The sequence below is a fragment of the Simochromis diagramma genome, unplaced genomic scaffold, assembly GCF_900408965.1.
Source record: "Simochromis diagramma unplaced genomic scaffold, fSimDia1.1 OVJJ01000816.1, whole genome shotgun sequence".
Taxonomy (NCBI): domain Eukaryota; kingdom Metazoa; phylum Chordata; class Actinopteri; order Cichliformes; family Cichlidae; genus Simochromis; species Simochromis diagramma.
This window is the reverse complement of record NW_024386908.1, coordinates 15,649,782-15,672,509: the sequence shown is the minus strand read 5'-3', so window position 1 is coordinate 15,672,509 and position 22,728 is coordinate 15,649,782. Positions and strand designations below refer to the sequence as shown.

General features: G+C 42.2%; 1 protein-coding gene and 2 long non-coding RNA genes across 3 annotated transcripts in view; 1 reads left to right on the top strand and 2 right to left on the bottom strand.

The window, feature by feature from the left end:
* Positions 1-22,728, bottom strand: part of tmcc3 (transmembrane and coiled-coil domain family 3) — a 59,219-nt gene that overhangs the window by 2,983 nt on the left and 33,508 nt on the right. Inside the window, exons 2-4 of the mRNA XM_040035675.1 lie at positions 3,940-4,104; positions 2,109-2,890; positions 351-486 (exon numbers count right to left, since the gene is read on the bottom strand). Coding sequence (XP_039891609.1) covers positions 351-486; positions 2,109-2,890; positions 3,940-4,104 — 1,083 coding nt within the window. The remainder of the gene's footprint in view (positions 1-350; positions 487-2,108; positions 2,891-3,939; positions 4,105-22,728) is intronic.
* LOC120735905 overlaps positions 300-22,728 on the top strand; it is a 25,547-nt gene continuing 3,118 nt past the window's right edge. Inside the window, exons 1-2 of the long non-coding RNA XR_005696372.1 lie at positions 300-312; positions 2,828-2,833. This is a non-coding gene — a long non-coding RNA (uncharacterized LOC120735905). The remainder of the gene's footprint in view (positions 313-2,827; positions 2,834-22,728) is intronic.
* Positions 14,194-17,834, bottom strand: LOC120735904. The gene is made up of 2 exons (XR_005696371.1): positions 16,918-17,834; positions 14,194-16,826 (listed from the first exon to the last, which is right to left on the bottom strand). It is a non-coding gene; the product is annotated as an uncharacterized LOC120735904 (long non-coding RNA).

Below are 22,728 nucleotides of genomic sequence, written 5' to 3'. Positions count from 1 at the left end.
GATGTGAATGGGGGGGGGGGCTCCTCTCTCCTTTAAGCGTTCTTGTAGCAAACCCATTAACCACAGTGAGCATTCATGCCGTGTGGATAGGCCTGTCGTCATCCTGGCAGAGACCACTTTTACCAGGATAGCCTCAAATGATGAAGGTACACTACGCAGTGACCTTTCCCACTAAGGGGTCAAACTCATCTAAACTGAACACTGTAAATAAGGCAATAATACATTAGGCCTTTCAATTAAACTTACAATTTGAGTAAGACATTGGTTACTTAAAGGTTAATCCTAAACTCTAATCTTAATCAGCCGTGTGCTGTGGCAGTGGTGGGGGCTTATGCCCAAACATAAGTCACCTGTATGTCCCTGGCCCTCTCATAGGCCTGGTAGGCCACCTTCTCCTCGATGCTGGCCAGCTCCTGCTTCAGATTGCTGGTCTCGTGCTGGTGCAGCTCCGTCAGGTCATTCAGCTGGTCCTCCAACCGCTCATACCTGACAGACAGAAACACCCACAAACATGCAGAGTAGGTGGAGGCGGAGAGAGCCAAGGAGAGAGAAACAATGCATTATTGAGAGTGTGTGGGCACGTAACAGTACAGCAGTGTATCTGCTGCAGCCGAGCTGCTCAGAGCATTTGCCCTTGGTTGGGGGGTTTACGTGTAAGCTCTGCCGGCTATTTTTAGGCTTTTAATGATGGACTCCTAAACTGTCAAAAGCTCTCTAAAGTTCAACAGCTCATGTAATGACAACGTTAGCTCTGTTAGGAGAGAAATGCTACCATTACTGAAGCACCGAAGTGTGAAAACATCTTCATCCAACAATTATTCCACAATTTTACTTGATACAGATCAGTGATCCTCAAACCTTTTGCCTTCTGAGCAAAAAACCTCTGCTAGCATCCCCCGGTTAGCTTCAAAGCAATGTGCAAACCGCTTTTATTTTGTATTTCGTGTTTATAGTCGTACAAATCGTTGTGCAAATATTCTTGTGACATGACTGCAGCACACATATTCTGACAATAAAAGATATAAGGAAAAAAGACCCTTCCACAAAACAAAAACAGCATAATTTGTTGAGCAGAAATATTTTACACAGTATAATATTTCTCTTATCTTTCTCAGTTCAGTGTTTTATTGGATTTTCTGATTTAATTCAGAGCTCAATAATACAAGTGATTTTACAAGTCATAGTTAATATAGTGGTGATAGCTTCGCAGAGACTCTGAAGACAGCAGTTAAACATTTTAATGTCAGCTCCGGAGATAAATTTATAATTTGTAATATTAGGCTACATAAAATTAACATTTTTATGTTGGCTCTGTGAAGTTTTGTCCAGCCTGAAAAATGTGTCGCAGTCAGGGATTCATTAAGTGAAGGGGAGGATTCACAGTTGGTGTAAGTGAGGCAGGAAACTGCATATTTCATCCTCTACTGATTAAATTTCAATTGTGATTTGTTCCCCCTCTATCTCTCCAATTTATGGTGTTGAAATAAATTTTAGATATTAAGAATTGAAATGGGTTTTTAATTACTTGTTTCAGGGGCGTTTAAGGTACTAACACTGAACTGTTGCTCACTCAAAGCCCGAGGGGCTGACTTTATACTAATGGGTATATTTAAGAAAGAAACATGTGAGTCTGTGCCCTATTATCTGTAAAATGTTCATGGAAGAGTATTTAACCATCATGTGTGGGTAACAATATTCTCCTCTCCCAGAACAACACAAAATATTCTGTTTTGATCTGTGACGCAAAAAAGAAACACAAAAAAAAAAATCTTTCCACAGTGAGAAACAATCTGCCCTCAGTACCAGGGAAGAAAAACAAAACAAATCCTCTAAAGCTCCTTATAAGCAACCAAATGTCATTTTATTTTTCTTGCACCTCAGTTTAGGAGATTTTTCTTTTCTTCAAATACTATATTTTTGGCATTTCTCATTTTAATGCTGGTGACAGCGGAGATGTGAAGCATTTAAAAATAGTACAGGAGCACACAAGCTTTCCCCCCTAAAACCTCCCTAGAAATCATGAAAAAAAGAGCAGAAAACTAATAAATATGTCAAGAATTTTTTTTCTGGGAGAAAAGCCTTCCTTAGACTCGTGATGCTGTGCTCACCTGTATCGCTCCTCCTGCATCACCTGCGTGAAGTAGTTGTAGTCTCGTTTAAACTGTGTGTTCAGAGTCTCCATGTCCTCTGCCAGCTGCGCTTGAGCATCCCTGATGTCCCGCACCATGTCCAGCACCTCCACTAGGCGCCCGCTGGAGTCAGACCTCCCTGGCCCCCCTGACTCCGCCCCCGATCCTCCTGCCGGGTTCCCGTTGGAGTCAGCGGATGCAGACGTCCCGGTGGAACACTCATCGTCGCTCTGGTACTTGGTCGCCTTGGCTACTGTGGTAGCGCTGCCACTCAGACCCCTCGCGCCGCCCTCCACCTGCAGCCCTGACCCCGTTTCCATAGAGCTTTTCAGGTGAGCGATGTTGTCAGCGCTGCCAAACTTGTTCCTGATGAGGTTAGCGAACTCCCGCGGCTTACTGAAGAAAAATGGAGGTGAGAGCGACACGCCGGGCCCGATCGTCTTCACCTTATCCAGTGCCTGGTGGCGCCCGGTGGTGCTGACGTCCCGCAGGCTGCCCTCCTTGCTGTGAGTCCCGGACTCCTTGCCGCCGCTGTCTTTCTGGTTGTGCTTCCCATTGGTCTCGCTGTCCTTCATGCGGCGGTGGTACTGCTCCAGCTTCCTCTGCAGCCGACCGATGGTCTGCGCAGACTTCTGGTTCTTCTTTTCAAACACCTGCCGTATCCGCGACACCTGCTGCTTGTCGGCATTGTTCATAAGCTTCAGGTACTCGGCCACGTTCTGGTCCCGAGCCGTCTGCTCCACCTTAATCTGCTCCGTCACCTGAAGGCAGAGCCAAATGACAGATGTGAAAACAGCTGCTGAAGATTTAAAATCATTTAAGCATGCATGATACCAGCGCTTGTGATTCTTACCGACACCCCGATTTGTTCTATGAGTTTGCTCATCTTTCACACGGGTATGTTAGAATAAAATAATGCTGCATGAATACTGACAGCAGCCCTGTTTGTCTTTGAGCTCACTGATACTAATTTAATTTGGCCCCCCCACTTCTGATCCCTAATGATAATTAGCCACGAGAGGAGACGTTAACACCTGCTTTTCTTTGCTTGTGAAGAAGTTATCCTGTGTAAACAGAGCTGGTCTTAAAGGCATCTCTAAACCTCCTCACACGGCAGTTTCCTCAGAACAAAACAAAGTTCCTCCAAGATTTTTTTAGCCTCCTGTTGCTAAAAGGTAGCAGTCAAATGCGCCCCTCAGTCATGTGATCGAGTTTATTCCAACCATGGAAAGTTTAAAAATTACCATCTGATACTGATGCTACAGATCAAACTGTTTTCTCTGGTCTGCTTTCATTCACTGTATTTGTTTCTTTGTGTATATTCCTGACTGGGAGCAGCAGTTCATCACATTGTAATAATAATTTCACTGTTAGGTTATTGTTGAAGTCTCAAACTACTTTTGCTTGGATAAACCAGTGAATATACAGCACGCAGCACGATTTCAGCTTAGTCTCTACAGTTGTAAAACGTTGATATTAAAGTGCAGGATAAGCCTCTACTGTGAAAAACACTTCTAATTTCTAAAGACAGGACTGAGACGGACCTGAGTCGATTTTTTCTTTCCCCGTCGTATCAGAACTGACATTTAAAAGACATTTAGTCCATTACTGGATAAAAAAAAAAGCTGCTTCTGTTGCTTCATGTGTCACCAAACAGAGCTAAGGAGACACTTTAGTTTGTCTTTTACTCAAGTGTGGTGCTTGAGTTCTGAGTGCCAATGTGTCCCATGTGTACCCACAGCTTTTCAAATTAAACACGATAAATTTACAGACACACACTGAAGCAGGTGTGCGATGTTTTCCTTCTTACCTTGAGGATCTTCTGCTGCAGGCTGTCGATTCCCAGCGCTCCTTTGGTGAAATCCAGACCCACGCCGTCGTGCCCAACACCGTCAACCACGTCTAGGTTGGACTCTGAGCCGCCGCGGCGAATGGGCACCGGGATGCTGAGGACATCGCAGCCGCTGCGCTCCGCCTGCAGACATAATGATCTGATGAGTGTATATGTTTTTATTTTTTGGGTTGGTCTGTACAATATAAACACAATAACGTGTCAAAAACCACTGTGCTAATTTGTTTTTCATATGACTCGACTGGGCCATTCATGGCTTGAAACCCAGAGGCAGACAACAAACTGCCATTTCTGATGCCACAAATACTCCCACTGTTGATAATATCCGACTGAGACTAACATTTACTGAGAGTTGGATAATGCTGCATTCAGACAGCATTTCTCAAGTGGAAGTGATGTTAAAAGAAGCTGATGAGACACAGATCTTTACATATTTTATACCCAATACTCATACTGAGCAGGTATATTAATCTCCATGGTTACCACCTTAGTTTGTAATGATATCTGTGGGACTGCAGTAAACCAGAAAATCGAAATTTTGACCGTCACAACTAGAACGGAGAACTCAAACTCGGCTTCATTAGGAGCAAACATACCAAGATTGTTGAGGTATAGAAAATGAAATGGTTCAGTTTAACAGAAAAATAAATGTTCTTGTTGCATTGCACATAAACTGTTTCACAAACAAAAAGCAAAAGTGCAAAAACTACTAGCAAAAATTTGGCTAAAAAAATAAAAAGATCTTAGCCCGTGTAGGCCCATACAACCCATCCTCCTAGCATGAAATTGGCTGCACATAAAAACCTAAAATTGCAAATTAACTAAATTGCACTCAGTGACCTCCTTGATTTAGCCATTTCCTCAACTATCATTAAACTCGCCTCTGCTGCTCCATTACATTGAAATTTAGCTTGAAGGAACCTATTCTGATCTAGCTGCATGCCTCTTTTTCTGGGGCTTTTACTCCTCTGTGGCTCCATCTCTCTGCTGGTGTGTGATATCAAAATGAGGCAAATTCTATTATCTGAAACACACACTCTACACATTGTAAAGCAGTACTCAGAATACAGGCTGACCTGTAATTGCCTGCCCTCAGCATCAGCTTTCCTTTTTATATGCCATTTCCTGCTAACTAGCTTGTATGCTTGCAGCTGCAATAGAGGTTCGCCAGTTTGGCCACAATTTATTAAGAAACCGAAATGTGCATATCTGCGGGCTTGAGTAAAATGAGTGGCCTGTGGGTCTTGAGTTTAACACATGAGTACACTTGAGTGACCAAAGTTATTTAATTAAATCACAAGTTAACTGGTTCAAAATCTCTGTACACCTAAATGTGTAACAGCTTACAATCCCCATCATCCTCAAATTTAATCGCCTCATTATGTGATTACAAGCACACACATGTTAAGAGTTCACCAGTTACTATTCTCCAACAAGATGCTTGAATTCTACCTGGTGTGTGTGTGTGTGTGTGTGTAAGTGTGAAAGAGTGATTATATGAACATCGTTTTGTGCCTGATGAAGGTCAGTTGAACTGAAACTTTGCGATTCAGTAAAGCAGTATTCACAGCTGAGAGACACACTCTTTCCGGCGTGTCCTGAGTCTGCCCCCATGTCTCCTCCCAGTTCGACATGCCTGAAACACCTCGCCTCGGAGCCTCGAACCACCTCAGCTGGCTCCTTTTGATGCAGAAGAATAGCAGCTCTACTATGAGCTCCTCGTTCTTTTTCCAAGGCTGAGCCCACACACCATTCAGAGGAAGCTCATTTCCTCTAAATTCTTTCGGTCTCTACCCACAGCTCGTGACCATGGGTGAGGGTAGGCATGTAGATCAACGGTTAAATTGACAACTCTGCCTTTGCATTTGGCTCGCTCTTTACATCAACAAACCAGCACAGTCTGCATCACTGCAGATGCTACGTGATGACCTCGAGAGACACTGGAACTTGTGCTGAACCCAAAACAGCAATCCAGCTTTTTCCTCCAAGTCCGAATCCACCTAATTAACCCTGGGAGGCCCAGCCAGAACAGGCCGAATGGGTCGATGCTACTGTGAGGCCACAGCGTGGAAGTCAAAAGTTGAGACTTTGGTGGTCCTATACAGGGTACTCAAGTTGACTCATCTCATGCAATAGCAGTTGAGATATTTCAGTGTGAACAAAAGCGGTGGGTTAAATGACCAACAAATCGACAGCATGCCCCGCAGAGCTGGTGCGCCGGCGTGCCTAAAATTGCTGTTGAAAAGTACAAAATTGCCTCATTCAAGAGACCAAATGAAAACTCTCATAAGCATTGTGCTGACATTTAAAACTAACGAGGCACAAATGCACTCTCTGGAGAAAACGGCAGACATTGTTCAGACCCTGCAGACAACTCAGGCTTTGAGGCAAAACTCTGCACTAAAAAAAGAAAGAAAACCCGCTGACTGTCGTACACCACTGATTTAAAATGGCAGGTGGACTTATATGATCTCAAGAAAGAAAGAAAACAGATTCCTTTCATAGTCTGTCTGCCTTGTGTTTAGTGAGCACACCCTACCATGTTGGCAAAATAAGAGGATCCTTATAGAGGTGCGTACTCAGTATGTAAGAGGCTTTGTGATAGTCAGTGTCAGACTGGAGGGCAGGAAGGCAGGTGATGGGACATTAAAGCACTCGTAAGACCTCACAGTGGTCAGTTATGGGAGCAGCGAGAGCTCCAAACAAGCAGCCCCCGGTGCCTGAAAATCTACTCTCTGCATTGACAAAAGCAGACGATTATGTAAGGCAACCTAAAATATTAGTATGTGGTAACTCTAGTTGCCACGGCAGCAAAGCGCACACACTGTCAGACTTGGCTCTGAAGCGCACACACACAAACTGCTGACATACCCCGAGGGCGGGTTTTGTGCCTTTATTCCTGTTGTCTTTGTGTTACGCATGCACAAGCAGAAGACATGACACTGTAATTGTGTCCTGTGGCCTGTAGCCGTGCGGCCAAGTCAGCAATCATTAGCCCGAGCAGTGAAAAACAGTCCTACGGTATGAAACAGCAACGATTATCATCATTCATGTTATTGAATCGATCTTAATGAAGCTATTCTTTGTGCTACTCCTGAGTACAGATGGCAAACGCCCTCAGAACATCACACATCCAATCAGAGGGGAAGAAATACAGCCAGAACAAAGTTGTGTTGTAAATAAACTGATTTAATTGACACAGAATAAAGAAAAAAGTGCCACTAGTAACCACAGCCTTTGTGAAGGGGGGCATTCTAACACCGGCAGGGGGTAACTCCCGTGGTTGCAAAAAGAAGCCTGGATGTATAGAAGTCTACGAGTTAACTACCTTTGATCTGTGACCTCACTAAAATATTTCCTGGAGCCAGATTCACTAAGGCGGATTTCCATAGACTTCCACGATGTTTTTACCTGGTCTCCTCTGTTTTTTAGGGAAATTTAGTGTTTATTGAATGGAAACTAGGGAGAGAGCAAGAGGGAATAACATGACAATGAAATGGTCTGGGGCAGAGTCGAACTGATATTTTAAGACCAAAACAGCACCTTCCTGTTTACTAATCTCTTGGGTACGGTCGGAAGAAGCTGCCTTGAGATGAGCGTGCAGGAATAGACTAGTCCAGCACTTGTAAAGTTGAGTTTCTACCAAAATAATAATAATAATTTCACACACCGCTGGTCTCCTGCTGGTTAGAGGAACTTTGTTTTTTTTTTTAAAAAAAGGTTGTGATTGCTTTGGTTGCCATATTCGCCTGTAGTTTGCATAGAGGAGGCCGACTTGTCCGCAAACACCAGCTACTCGCTGAGAGGTAGTAAAACTTTGTCAAGTGCAACACAAACGTTCGCCTTCAAAGCAAAAGTTGTGCGTCATCAGTGTAGCCAAAAGGAGAAAAATGGTCTCTGTTTTCAGTCTCACTTTTGACAGTTTCACTAATACCCGCTGAGCAGTTGGTGAGTGTCTGAAAAGAAAAAAATTATATCGTCTGTGAAAACTACTGACAACCAAAGCAATCACATGGAGGTTTTTGGGGCCATTCATCTCTTTGCAACCAATTTCACAGCAACTGTTATCAACCTTCGACAACCACTTGCCAACCAGTAGGAGAGTATACATTTTTCCGTAGCAACTTATTGTTACTGGGGTGGTGTCACCGACTGTGATTGGATATTTAGTAACCAGTTTCACAGTAACTTCAATCAAACTCCAGCAACAACTCACCAACCAGGTAATGGCCATGGTTGCCAACTGGTTTCTAGGTCGGTGTGACTGGGGCCTTATGGGGTAAACGGCAGAAAAAAACATTTAAAATTTCTAACAGTGGATTTGAAAAGTTAATGACTCAGATTTATTTACCCAGGATTTACTGATGTGACAAAAAGGCTACCAGCAACCATTGGACAACTTCCAACAAAGGTTTACTGAGGTAAATTCAGAAAGTTTCTTCTTATCTTTGGATGTTTTGGTCAATCAATTTGACTAGTTGATGTCCAAACCTAAGACTGGTCTAACTCTACCGAAAACACTAAAGCTGCAGACACACTGGAAGAGTTTAGCAGCGACATGGAAGAGTCAACGGACAGTAGGGATGGGTACCAGTATCCGGTTCTGACATAAACGGTAGTAACCAGACCGAAAAGCAGCGCACATTTCGGTGCTTTATTTCGGTGCTTTTTTTTCCTGAGCTGTGATACACTTTAGATTCTAGCCAATCATTTTACGTTTCCGAGGATAGTAGGCGGGGCCAGGTACGCACGTTCTTTTAGAGCAGAGCTACAGATTAAAAATGCCCAAGGAGGACCGGTCAAATGTATGGCTGTACTTCACAGCAAAATATGCAAACTCAGCAGCCTGCAACAAGAGCTTTAAGCTGATACTGTGATACTGTCAAAGGAGGTAACGCCTCAAATCCGATGAAACACCTGGCGACGCATAGCGTTTTTTTTAAAAGCCGAGAAATGCGCCGTATTTGATAGCTTGCTGCGAGACCTCACTCCGTGCACATCTACTGCGGGTGGGTTGCCAGTTATCGGACCCGGAGCAACATCCCCCAAAAACCCGAAGAGGAGAGTCCTGGCCCCTAGCCCTGCCAGTGTAGCAGAAATGATGACGGATGATGATGGCAGCAGCAGCCGTTCTTCTCTGCGTGAGTAGCTTAATGTTGTTCGTGTGTAATTTACGTTGAGTAGGCTAACCACGTTATTACATTAATGCATGTAAGGTGAACTAGCAAACATCATCATAGCTACATGCGGCTGTCTTCTTGTTTGATGGCAGAAACTCCCTTCACCCTGGCCTGGCCAAAAAGGCTAAAATGACCAAAGAAAAAGTGGAAAACAGTTAAATATGAGAAGTTTTTGGACAAAGTTTGTGTTTTTTCCATTGTTTAAGCACTGCTTCCAGCAAGAGTGATACCATATATGCCCCATAGCTGCAGAAAGGGCTAACATTGTTATCTTTTTACAAAAAAAACCCAGCTGAACATGAGAGGTTTTTGGACAAAGTTGGTGTTCTCCGTTCTTTAAGTGCCAATTTGAGTACCGTTTAAGCACCGGCACCGTTTCAAAAGTACCGGTTTGGCACCGGTATCGGATAAAACCTAAACGATACCCATCCCTAACGGACAGCGAATGAGATTCCGCAACTTCAATTTATGGATTTTTCCAACTTTCAGATGAGTGTCTAAAGTGACTACCAATCAGAGTGGAAAATTCAGTTTATTGACATGTGACCTGTAAATACATTAGTGGGTTACCTAGGCAACCTGAAATCTCACGAGTGACAAGCCATTAGCTTCAAAGCGACGAGCAACAAGTAAATCAATTCCAGCTTCAGAATCTTTATAAAACCAGCCCCTGATGAGCTTCTAGGCTTAAGCTTTAGATTCAAGTCTTATTAAATACAACATGCTGTTCATTTTCTATATCATGGCCCCCGTAAATTAAAAAACTATGGCAATACAGGATATAATAATACTAATGTATACTTTAATGATCCCCGTGGGGAAATTCCTCTCTGCATTTAACCCATTCACTCAGTGAAGCAGTGGGGAGCAGTGTACCTACCTACCTACTGAGCTATCCCTGCCCCTAATATATACTTCAGGGTGGCGAGTCTCAAACGTACAAGTGTGCAGCATCATTCAGTTTCCCAGTCAGATCAACCACTCGCTAATCATATCTAGTATCAAAGATGAAGCAAGATGGCTACGGTGAAAATGCTCAAGGCTTTACTAACTTATGTTACGCTGCCCTAAATCATGACAAAATCAAAGTACCACAGGGTTGAAAAGTGAGTGGTTGAGTTGCATTGCGTAAATGTAGGCGGAAGATTTTGTAAGGAAACAAGAAAACAACAATTATCTGCAGCAAACTGCAGCCAAAAACATCAGAGAGCATCTAATGATCAGAACATGTAGAAGGAACAAGATAAAGGGCAACACGTTTTTGTAGATTTTCTTCCCTGCTTCAGTGCAACACACACACACACACACACACACACACACACACACACACACACACACACACACACACACACACTTACACACACACTGCTCATATATCAGCTGGGACGCAGTAGATTCGAGTGTGTAAATCTGCCTGAGCCTCCCGCTCAGCAGTCAACACACGTATCGGACTTCCACTGGAAAAGTAGGTCTGAGGGCGAGAGCTGAGAATTATTAACATGTGAACACACACAAACACACAGAGGGACAGAGAGGGAGGCCATGTGTCTGTTTTACAGAGCTGATGTCTGGTCACTGCTCGCCTCGTGACCCGGGTCTGCACTCGGGCCATTTAGATTATTATACAGATGGGTGAACTCGGAGCCAAAACACAGACAGCACATCAGGGTGTTTGTCCACGGGGAAATAAAAGGAGGATATCCACATATTGACTTGTCCCAAACTAGGCAGTTCAATTTGTATCCAAGTAATAAAAAATAAACGGATGAATGTGAATGCAGAGATAATGAGTCTCCCATGGTTCTCCCTGAAGAGAACCACAATTTCAAAAAAAGCTAAAAATCAGATGTTGTGAAGAAGCAAAACAAAAACGTACTAATTTACATAAAATCTGTAGCTTCCTGCGGTGAAGACTGTAAGTCTCCAAGCTTTGAATTAGACAAACAACTATCTGTACGCACAGAAGCCCCCAAAAACACATCTTTTAAATTACAGCTTAAAGCGGAGACGATCAGTGACGGCCTGGGTAACTGTTTAATTCAGGGCTGTCAATAAAATCCAGTGCTGTTCCTGGTGTGGCTCAAGTCTTACTGTGCAGGATCAGAAAAAGACTGACGAGTTGCTTGAAATATCCCATACATGGAGTCTGTGAAGGTTCTCAGTCATCCAGGTCATTGTAGTCAAAGGAGCTTGCAAAGAAAAGCGTCTGGACTTCTTTAAGTTGCTTGAAGACGTTTCACCTCTCATCCGAGAAGCTTCTTCAGTTCTAAGGTCAAATGGTGGAGAGTCCCGAAACTCTGGCTGATTTGGACCCACGCCCAGTTTCACACCTTGGCTCAGGCGACTAGAGGATCATCAGGGGGTCCTTTTGTCCCTCTGTGGGGGGTTACTCCCACTAGGTTTATATCTGGGACTCTCCACCATTTGACCTTAGAACTGAAGAAGCTTCTCGGATGAGAGGTGAAACGTCTTCAAGCAACTTAAAGAAGTCCAGACGCTTTTCTTTGCAAGCTCCTTTGACCCCATACATGGAGGTTTTGTGTCTTTATAGATCCGCTGTGATCTGCAAGTTCTCCTTAATGTGAAACTGTAAAAGTTTTTAATCATTTGCTTTGTAAAGGCCTGACTCACTGAAAATAAATGTTTGCAGATGCACTTCTTTATACTAAAACAAAGGAAAATAATGCTTGTTTTGAAAGATTACTGTGCACTGGTCTGTATGTGGCCTGTGAACTCAAATTAGTTTAAAAGCCCTCATTTAAATCTATCATTATGGACCAATCAGCATCTCAAATGTTCAATTCCATCTTTTTCATTACTGTAAAATGAATAACATACAAAAAACCTGCTAATTACAATTAAGCAGAAAAGAACAGATTAGGGTTGTGTGATTGGACAAATGAATCAGCCATCGACTACTGAGATGTTATTGTTTATTTTGCTTCCTTGCTCATCTCTAAAAATTGAACTTAGGCGTTCTGTCTTGCACCTGTAAAGCTGTACAGTGCACTGGCTGAAATGTTCCTCCTTCCCAAATAAAAGATCATGGATCATTTTTGGGGCATTATTTCCCGAGTGGGTGCGCTTCTCTGCAGACAATCATCGGCTGTTAAACTGATGGGAATGTCAGTTTCATGACTAACTGCTCCAAAACGAAATTACTCAACAAATCAAGAGCCGGGTGACATGAAATATTAATGAAATTGAAAGTGGAATAAAAGCTTTTCTGACAAGTGTTGGACTGAGTATAACAAGTGAGAGGGAGCAGGAGTGAAAAGACTATTTACTCCCCTGATGTTGCTTAAAAGGTCTGGACCAAAGCATAGTGCTGACAGAATGATCCATTTTTTTTAAAGGCACAAAACTGATCAAATACCCAATTATATCCACAGATTCAAAGTCAGCAATGACTTTATTTATTACAATTCATCCACAGCATGCAACAATACACCAGCCACACATCAGCTGCACAGGCAGCCGGTGGCCTAGCTGCAAACACCAAACTCACAGATGTCGGCAGGAGACATTAATCTGCTGCTTCCACTGGATGAATGTTCACAAACAGTATTTAAAGATTTTAAAATCATTCAATTATCTTTTACAATGAAGATTTCTTCGTTTCCTTGGCAACACAGGACAACAAAAATAAGCAAAGAGAAAGAAAATTGTAGCAGCTATCAACCCAACTGTTATTTTGAACATCTGTATGGGCCCAAATATTACATTTCATGGTGATGATTTAATCTGCTGGACTCGTCCATTGAGCACTGTGACAGTATGCTCTGAATTTCATGCCAATCCATCCATTAGTTGTTGATTCAAGTTTAAAACGCTGAAATAAGGCTAATTTGTCATCGGATTACAGAGGACTGTTTTCATCCAACACATGTTTGACAGAAATCAGACTACAAATGTATACCTGCATATGCGTCTTTATGTGCAGGTATCATTTACAGAGGTAAGTAGAAGGCTAACTATAAAAAACTCAACGCCTGTGTGTGAACTCTGGTGTGTTTCCACATCACTTTTCTGTGATCAAAATGAAAGATTAGGAACTAGAGTCAAAGCTCGTAGTGTGCACTTTATATAAAAAAAAAGGAGAGAGAGCGGGGCGGCAAGTGCTTCTCCACCACCCACAGCTCATCTGATGGAGGGACCTTGCCATGGGGAGACGGCAGCCTGGCACAAACACAGGAAATTGCCAAGGGAAACCTTTTCTTCTGCTGCTCCCTCTGCAGAGTAACAAGTTATTTATTCCTGCCTCCGATCCATCAATTTATTTTCCACTAACATGAGCCAGAGGTAGTCCAAAACGAGCAAATTGTAAACACTCTGTCCCCCGTGAACGATGAAATCCTCCCCTCAGCTCGTCAGTGTGACTTGCAAACAACTGAAGTGTAGAAGTAAGACTGATCATTTTGCCAAAAACCAATCAGTGGCCGCAGATCGATCCAGCGCTAATCAATCAACTCAAGGCTGTTTGCAGGAAATGTGAAAGCCCCTCTGACCAGTAAAGATAAGCACTGCACATACATGTTATTAGTCAATGTCAGCAGGGACACAGGAAGCCACTGAGCAATAATGACATCTCACCCTGACAATAAAGATTAATGAGCTGATAATACGTCCTGCTCATACAGTAAATGTTTGGAAACTGGGCCGTGGAATCAAGTTGAATTAATCAACAAATTGAAACAGCAACCATTCTGGTTCAGAATCAAGTATGATCAATCATGAGTTTGGTGATCTGCTCCACAGTGTGATCCGTTTGGCTTTAACATTCACACAATTAAGGTAGCACTATCCTGTGAAGCAAAGTGTCTCAAACCCACCAACACTAATGAGCAGTCTGTATTTTCACATTAATATACCTGTAAAAGTTCTAAGTGAAACCACCTGTGCTCATATCTTGAATGTGATGTTTTTAGCCGCTCCCACAGAAAGAGCTAAATAAAAGCTGTCTGCATGCAAATAAACTGCTTGTTTAATTTGCCACATACTATCAGCAGCCATCCCCTGCCCTTTCTTTTTCTAGCAGCAATACCTGCAGCATGCCTTGAGATAATATTAAAAGTTGTAAAATCTCTGAGATTACGGTGCTGGGCATAACCCTAATCCAGATAAACTCAGTGTGGTGGTGCCAAAACTGACTGTGGGAAATGATAAAAAAGATTTTCTGGGATTTTTTTAAGCAAAATATAAAAAGTAATCACATTAATAAATGACAATAGCTGTTAGCTGCAGTCCCAATGTTCAGCTAACCCATAGTGACTCAAAGATATACTGGCTTCATTGGACTTAAGCATACCTGTTGTTTTTTGCTTACCAGAAAACATCTGGTGAGCAAATTTAACAGACAAGGCTAAATACTGTGAAACAGTTAATCACCAATTAATATACTGAATGAAAGTACATCCTGAAGGAAACTATTTAATTAGTGCCTTGTTTGTTCTCAGAAGAGGATTGTGAGAAGGCCAACACAAATAATTATTTTGGCACTTGTGACTCTCCTTAATAAATCAGTGCTAACAGCAGTGAATGGTAACACATTATGACACATTAGTCATCAATTACTCGGCTCCAACCCAGCATGGGGCCGCACAGTGTCTGAACCCGAACACCAGATTAATGTTGGCGTTGAACTGGTAAGAGTTTGAGTGCTGGGGAGGAAATAATTGGATTGTGAGAATCCGGATAAAGAGATTTAGTGGAGGGAGGCGTTTAAAAACAGGTTTCTAAAGACAACTGCAGGGAGGTACAACACATTAACCTCACAATAAAGCAAAATTATCAAATCATCAATACAGCGATGACAGAAAAACTCAGAAAATCTTCCATCCATCTATTTCCTCACCTCTTATCCAGATCACATTCACAGCTACGGCAAATTTGGAATCTGAGGACCCAGAAAAGCCAATCAAGTACAGGGAGAGCATGCAAACTGAACAAAGAACGCCCCCAGCCTGTGGGTTCAAACCCAGGACTCCTTGCTGTGAAGCCACAAAGCTAACCACTGCACCACTGCCAAATCTCAGCAAATCTTGCTTTGAACCACACAGTTTTCACCTACCACTCAAAGAAGCCACGACTGCAGCCCTAACATGTACATTAGTGGAACCATAACCTCACTGTTAGGTATGATGGCATGTTAAAGGGAATATTCTGCTCATTTCCACTTCCATTTCGCTTTTATTGGACTTGACTAAAGTAGCTTTCTATGTTATTTATTCAATACTGGGCTTTGGTGCAGCTCCTCAACCATGAAATGTGCCCTCCACTTCCCTTTAAGCAAGCTTTCTTGTGATTCCCTGCCCCTCATAGACAAAAGGTTTGAGCAGCAGGTCCATTGGTACATTTCTTAATAAGTTGGAAGTCAGAAATTTTTTGTTTAGTCCCTGATGAACGTAGAAGGTCAGAGTAGACCACCATGCCCTGAGTTAGCAATCCAAGAAGGTGGCTGAATGTAATCAGTAGTAAAATTTAAACTTTTAATCTGTACTGCCAGCGTCACCAGATACATGCCACCACATCACCAAACCCTTTGTTAGGGGGTAAATGCCCATGTTCCATTCCATTGAGAAAACAAGATAATTATATTTTGGACACTGACGCTCTGGTGTTGCCGTAGATGGAAGTCTAAAATCTAAAAATTCCTGTTAATCTGTCTGGTAACTGTTGAAAAAAGTGAGTCTATCCAGCCAACAGACTAACTGTGCTATCCATAAATACTCACGGCCAGCTTAACCAAACAGATGATGGCAACTTTTGCAAAAAGTCTGTTTTCTGTCTTTGGTATTTGGCCATGACGTAAGCGTGACACTCTAAAATAACCCTCAAAAATCAAGAACCAGGATCTGTCCATTACACTGACCTACACCTACACTCAGCACAGCACAGAAAGAAAATCAGCAGCTATTTCGATAAACATGGAGATGATGTCAGAAAAAAAACCCTGTCACTCTGTTACAACAGGCTTGAGAACAACACTGATGAGCTTTCCTGGTTATTTATGACTCCACTTCCTGAGGGCTTCCAGAAAAGCTCGCACACCAGGCCCTAATGCATCATGCTGCCACAGGATGAGGCACAGGTTACACAAACCAGTGCACCTGTGATTGAATTCAAATCCATTCAGCTCTGAAACGCTAAAAAGCAAGGGGAGCTTTTGTGCTGACGAATGACTAAAATCCATTTCGGTACAAATCAAACAGAAATGGGCACAAAGTACTGTTTGCTCTGTATGAATAATAAATTAAACATTCTCACACTGAGTTTCTGCCACTGCTGTGCATCATTTCCATTACCTGGAGGGCTTTTAAAACACTGTATTGTACTGTATAATTTTCACATCATTCTCACATGTTTTTAGAAAAACAGCACTCCAACTCCAACTTTTTTTTAACGTCCTCGGGTGACTTAAATGAAGCTCATTTGCATAATTAATCAGAGGAAGTCACTATATTAAAGTCAGGAACCAAAGGAACATTGTTTTTAATCTATAAAATTTTCACAGCAATATAATGATGAACTTTATTGCCACAAAGCTTTTTGTGCATTAGGGGTTTAGCTTGGTTTTGGTAACTGGACATCCTCTGGGTGTGCTAACTCAGCTACTGCCATTTAAACTGCATTCAGACCACGTAGAGCAATGGAAAAGACGTTCACCTATGACAAGAAAAAGAGGACAGTTTTAGGCGAAATGAGACCGGGTTGAATATAAATGGGACCGCTGAGCCTTCTGTCTGGAGGGGCTCACCCGTGACTCTGTGACAAGAGAGAGGAGCCTCCTGTGGGGAAGAGGAGCTGGCAGACAGACACCCCCCCCGTGGGGGTCCAGAGATTCAACAGAGAATCATCCTGGGATTAAATGAAGAGCACAACAGTCAGAGACCGGATGAGAAAATGAGAAGTGGGGCTGAATACAAACCCAGGGAAGTGATGGAAACAGGGAAACTTAACCTCTCAGGTAAAAACATTTTAGGAAAACTTGCTATTTTAATAAAACTCATTAAAATACAAATAAAACTGACTTTTATGTCAACAATTATGATTCAAAACAATAAATCTGTGTTTGTCACACTGTGACCAGAAACTGGAGATTTACAGCTCCATATTTTAAGTAGCTTTCAATTATTATCTTATTTCCCTGATATTGAGCCTCAGCACAGCTGGTTTAACTCCTTTCCATTAAAGACGGCTTTCTCTTTATCGCCTGTGGCAGCCAAACACAAGATTTGGCAGCATTTTCATCACCTACAGTTCCTTTCCTTTGGTCAGAAACAGCTTCAGGGTATTTCTGTAGTTTGGTTTCTTTCTGCACACATAAAACTCAAAGAAATCCAAAATCACTACAAACCCACATGAGAAAATTTAGTCTGGTCATCTGACTGACCAGATGTTCTCAGGCTAAATCCCAGAATGCAACGCATGCTTGGCAAAGGGAAAGCTTGTAGCTCAAACTGGCTGCATACACCTGATAACTTGGTCGGATCGAGGTCAGATCACTGCAAAACAAACCGTGAACTGGAGTTCGTTTGGAACCGGACTGAGACAGCTTTCTCTAAAGGATCCTGGCACGGTTGTTTTGGTCTGCATCTAATTGTGATTATAATATCCACATGTGCACAAAGGAACCACACCGACGGGAAAAACGATCCAGAGTTCGATTTATTAAAGGGCGACCGTGGCTCAGGGGGTTGGGAATCGCATCTGTAACCGGAAGGTCGCCGGTTCGATCCCTGGGCTCTCTGTCCTGGTCGTTGTGTCCTTGGGCAAGACACTTTACCCTACTTGCCTACTGGTGTTGGCCAGAGGGGCCGATGGCGCGATATGGCAGCCTCGCTTCTGTCAGTCTGCCCCAGGGCAGCTGTGGCTACAACTGTAGCTTGCCTCCACCAGTGTGTGAATGTGAGAGTGAATGAATAGTGGTATTGTACAGCGCTTTGGGTGCCTTGAAAAGCGCTATATAAATCCAATCCATTATTATTATTATTATTATACTAAACGGCATAGGTGTGAAAACATCCTGAGAAGCAGGTGGATGGGAATGACAATAAAACTTTAATATTTTTACCTAAATATATATTATTAATTTTACAGTTACACTACTGCAACACTGATACTGCTACTAATGCACTTGTACCCTTTCATCACAGTGATACTTCAGTAGTTAATATTTTATCCTTTTAGAGCCATTGCCTTCTGTTTCAAATGTCTTGCACCATCTTTTCAACAATGAGAAAGGTGTGTACGCACAGCCGGAGCTGTGCGCCTCAGATGATCATATTAGGTATATCTGCTGTCAATGACATCACACAGGGCTGAGAGTAGAAAAAAAAAAGAAAACCAAGTGTTTAGAGCTGTGTGAAGCCTGAGCTTTTGGTAGAATAATCCCCTACACAGGCAAAGCTGAGATTATTTGGACGTGTGCAGAGGAGGCATAGTGGATGCTCTTCCTGTGAAAAAGACCTCAGAGAGGATTCATGGATGTAGTGAAGGAGGAGATGCAGAGGGCTGGTGTGACAGAGGAGGATCCTGGGATAGGATGAGATGGAAGTAGATGATCTGCTGTGTTAATCCTAGAGGGAGCAGCCATAAGAAGGACTACAGAAGAAGACTACAGCTTCTTCAGACTACAGATTCTTTCCTTTTTTTATTTATAAAATATCACAAAGTAGAGAAAATGTTGCCCTTAATCTTATAAAACCCACCCAGCAGAAATCCATATAGATTTGTTTTAGAACTGATCTAATATTCACGTTTGAGATGACTTTATACTAATTTCCACCACACTGCAGAAAAACTTGGTATATTGGAGCTGTAATTGGACCTGCTGCTCTGAAACTGCAAAAGTTCATCATGTTCCCTCATTTGCTCGTGACCTCCTCTGAATCAAGAGTGTGTGAATATATAAAGTGCATGAATGTACATATGCTTAGACATGTATATTTATATAAAGTTTTATTATCAGCGATGTGTAATATACATAAACTTTTTACTTTCTGTTTAATGTGTCGGTGACTCAGACCGAAACAGAGGTCCAACCTTTGCTCTCCAACCTTCAGGTAATCGTACACACACACACACACACACACACACACACACACACACACACACACACACACACACACACACACACACAGGTCAGACTTAAGGTGGGGCTGAGGGCAAGTAAACAGTTTGCCTCAATAAAACGCAGCAGTAACTGAAGCCTGACTTCAAGTCCTAACAGGCTACTCTCTGCACCACCCACAGACGCACTGCGCTCGTGGCAGGCAGAACAGGACACGTCCAGGTTACATTAGCTCCACAGTATTTGAGAAATATGAAACATCCATAACATGTTATCACATTATACCATCTTCCTCACTTCATTTGTGATTGACTACAATCGCTCATTTCTCTTACAGCTTTTATATCAAACTTAATTCTGCTTTTTTGATTCAACAGCACTTTAATGGAGTGCTGTGCCATCCCCGTCTCAACCTCTTTTGAACGGAAAATCCATGCACTTGAAAGAAATCAGTGAGACTGTGATGAAGGGAATCAGTGGAAAGCATCCTCACCCACTTGTGGTAGCAGTGCAATTGATTTTTGAGTACACGTATCAGGATGAATGCACGTGTGATGGATGGATGTGACATCTGATTGACACACTGAGAGAAGGGCAATGACTGAACAAAAACAAGCAATGACTGAAAGATTATTTGGCCTCTGTTTTGTTTTATATTCCCTCTAAAGCTAGTGCTTGCAGCTTATGGAAGATAATTTTCTTATGTAATCTAGATAAACATACAACAACAGTGGGTGTGACTCCTGACTGACCAGAGGTCTGACAGTAACAAAAAGATTTCTAAAGTTAACTTAGAAAGTTCACAGCTCTCTGAATACTTCTGCTGCGAGTTAAAGCAAGCTGGCTCCTAACAGAGCAGTTTCTCAGACTTGGATGTCCATTCAGTGCCACGGCCCTGCAATAGCCTCAAGAGACTAATTAAGAAATCACAGATGGGGGGGACAGAGCACAGAGAGCACATCTGAATGAGTCAGAGTGGCCGAGACGTCCTGCTCTCATCCTCTCCTTATTTATTCCCCTTTACGCTCTGCGCAAATTTAAACCATGATCAGCTGAGATGATCCCAAGGGAAAGGTTGCTGTAGATAGGCTTACCGCATGCAGTCAAACCTATTTAAGCAATGGAAAGCAGTTCTTCAGGGGTCATATGCTCAGGATAAACAACAATAAATACGACTAAGAGGACGGAGAAAGCCCATGAAGCCTAATGCTTTACTTTCAGTTTCAATGTGCACATTAGAAACTGAGCAGTGAAGCCACAAGATTTTAGTCAACTAGCTAATAACACGCTGCTTTTGAGCTCTACTTCTCTAACAGTCTGTTTCAGTGTTTTAAAATCAGCCAATAGAAGCGCTACAACACCTTCACCTGCTGACACATCAGTATTTTAAACATACACGAATGCAGATTTTTATCTGATGTTACAGAATCAGGATTTCAGAGCTGAGTGCAAAGCGATGTGTTTATTTTGATACATTTATCTTCTAATCAGTCTTTGAGCTGTTTTTCTAGAAATTCTGTTGACATGCCAAAAGTCCGTGTTTAACCTCTAAACATCTGTGAGATCACAGCTGCCAGGGTTAGGTAAGTGAAAATACCTCCCTGACTCTCCCAGTTTCAGTCAACTGACCTGAAACAGTTTCAAGGTGAGAGTCAGCACATGTCACTGGGCCTGAAAGGACAGAGAAAACAGAAGATCCAGATGAAACTTGAGTAGAGATCCACTCCAGGCTCTGTAAGTTAAAGTCAGAGCGCTCCCAGGATACTAGAGGGACACATAACGATTTTTTCCCCTTACCCCGAATAATTAACTCCATAATTCAATCATTATAATACATCAAATATTTTCGAATCATTACACACAAACTCTAAGTTTACAATCAACATTTATAAATTAAAAGTATAATCAATGTATCGTGCCTTTCAAATTGATTTTGAATCATTGAACAATAAACAGGATGCTACAGATGGCGTGTGCATTGTCTTCGTTTCACATTTCCAAAATTCCATTCCTCAGGCAAGGCGGGGTGACCTGCCGAGATAGCCTTTCTCACACTACCCTTAAATCCAGAGAGAGAGGTGATCTGGTGACTGCTACGAGATGTCGATAGGTAAAAGGTTAAGCATTCTCATAAACTCCAGACACAAAGCAGAGCCAAGTCTTAAAGGAATAAGCTTTGCTGATGTTGACACTGGATCATCACGTGCCTGATCACGGCACTAAAGCAAAGATTATCCTCTTGACAATCCGCCGAATTATCGAGGAGAATTCTAAAAACTCAAAAATCTCACCTGCTTGTAGCATTAGATGTCAGGCTAATCACCATTAAAAATAAATAATTCATGAATAAATTGTGAAAAATGTCACGCTGACTGAGCGACCGACCTCGCCCTCACCGCAGAAGCTGAACCACTCACATGTCTAAAAAACATGTTCCACTTTCTGTTCCGCTATGTGCTTTTAAACATTCAGGCCACATACTGCAAAAACCTTTTTGCCTCCACATGCTAAGAGGATGCTTCTACTTGTCTGCAGCCTGAGATGGATAAGAGCCCACGGCAGCCTTTCATAACACAATCTGTGCATTTTAGAGCATGAAGATGAAAATGTCTCAGCAGAAGAGCACACATTGCTTACTCTAGAGTCACACTGGATAGTGGGACTCTTTTCAGCAATTTGGTGTTAAGTGTTTGATGCAATTACACTAATGTCTGTGCTAATGATATGTGATGATGATGTGCTATATTTAGGGAGGTTCACTTGACTTTATTTGCATTTCATTTGGATCATTTCCCACAATTCAAGGGAACATTAAGCCTCAGCTGGCAGTTCACTGTGGTTCAAGCTGTGATAAACTTCTGAGAGGTGATGATGTGTTCCCTCTGAGATGATGTAGTCCAACACTGATCTGCTAAAAAGCTAAGGAAATAAAGTGAATCAATAAATCACACCCGCAGATTGAAAATGAGAGTAACTGGATGGATTTTTGAGCTACAAATCAATAAACACTTGGCAACTTGTTTACTATCACGGGGGCTCGGCATTCGCTAATGATTCGGTAACACTACATTTATAGCAACAACCCACATAAGTAAATCTTCATCTTAGAACAAAAAATGACCTACTGTATCTGAGAAAACTGGTTTATGGGTGAGTTGGAAAGCCTCAGCACAGCCTGATCCATGTATATGTTTGTATACAACCTGCTCTACCCATCCATATACAAGTTTGAGACTCAATGGGTGGAAAAAGAGGTGAAAAAAAAAACTTGTAATCCCCCCTCCTGTTCTCTCTCCTGTCCTCTTGTAATCTGAGATTTTAATCTGCTTTCCATAGTAAAGATTATCCAGCAGCTCCCGTTTAGACGGCGGCCTCACACGCTCTGCAGAAAACAGAGCGGGGTGAGGACACAGATGTGCAAGGCTATAATCCTGAGAAAAAGACAAAAATAGTTTGTTTCTTTTTTTTTTTTTTTTTTTTTAAAAAGGACAGATT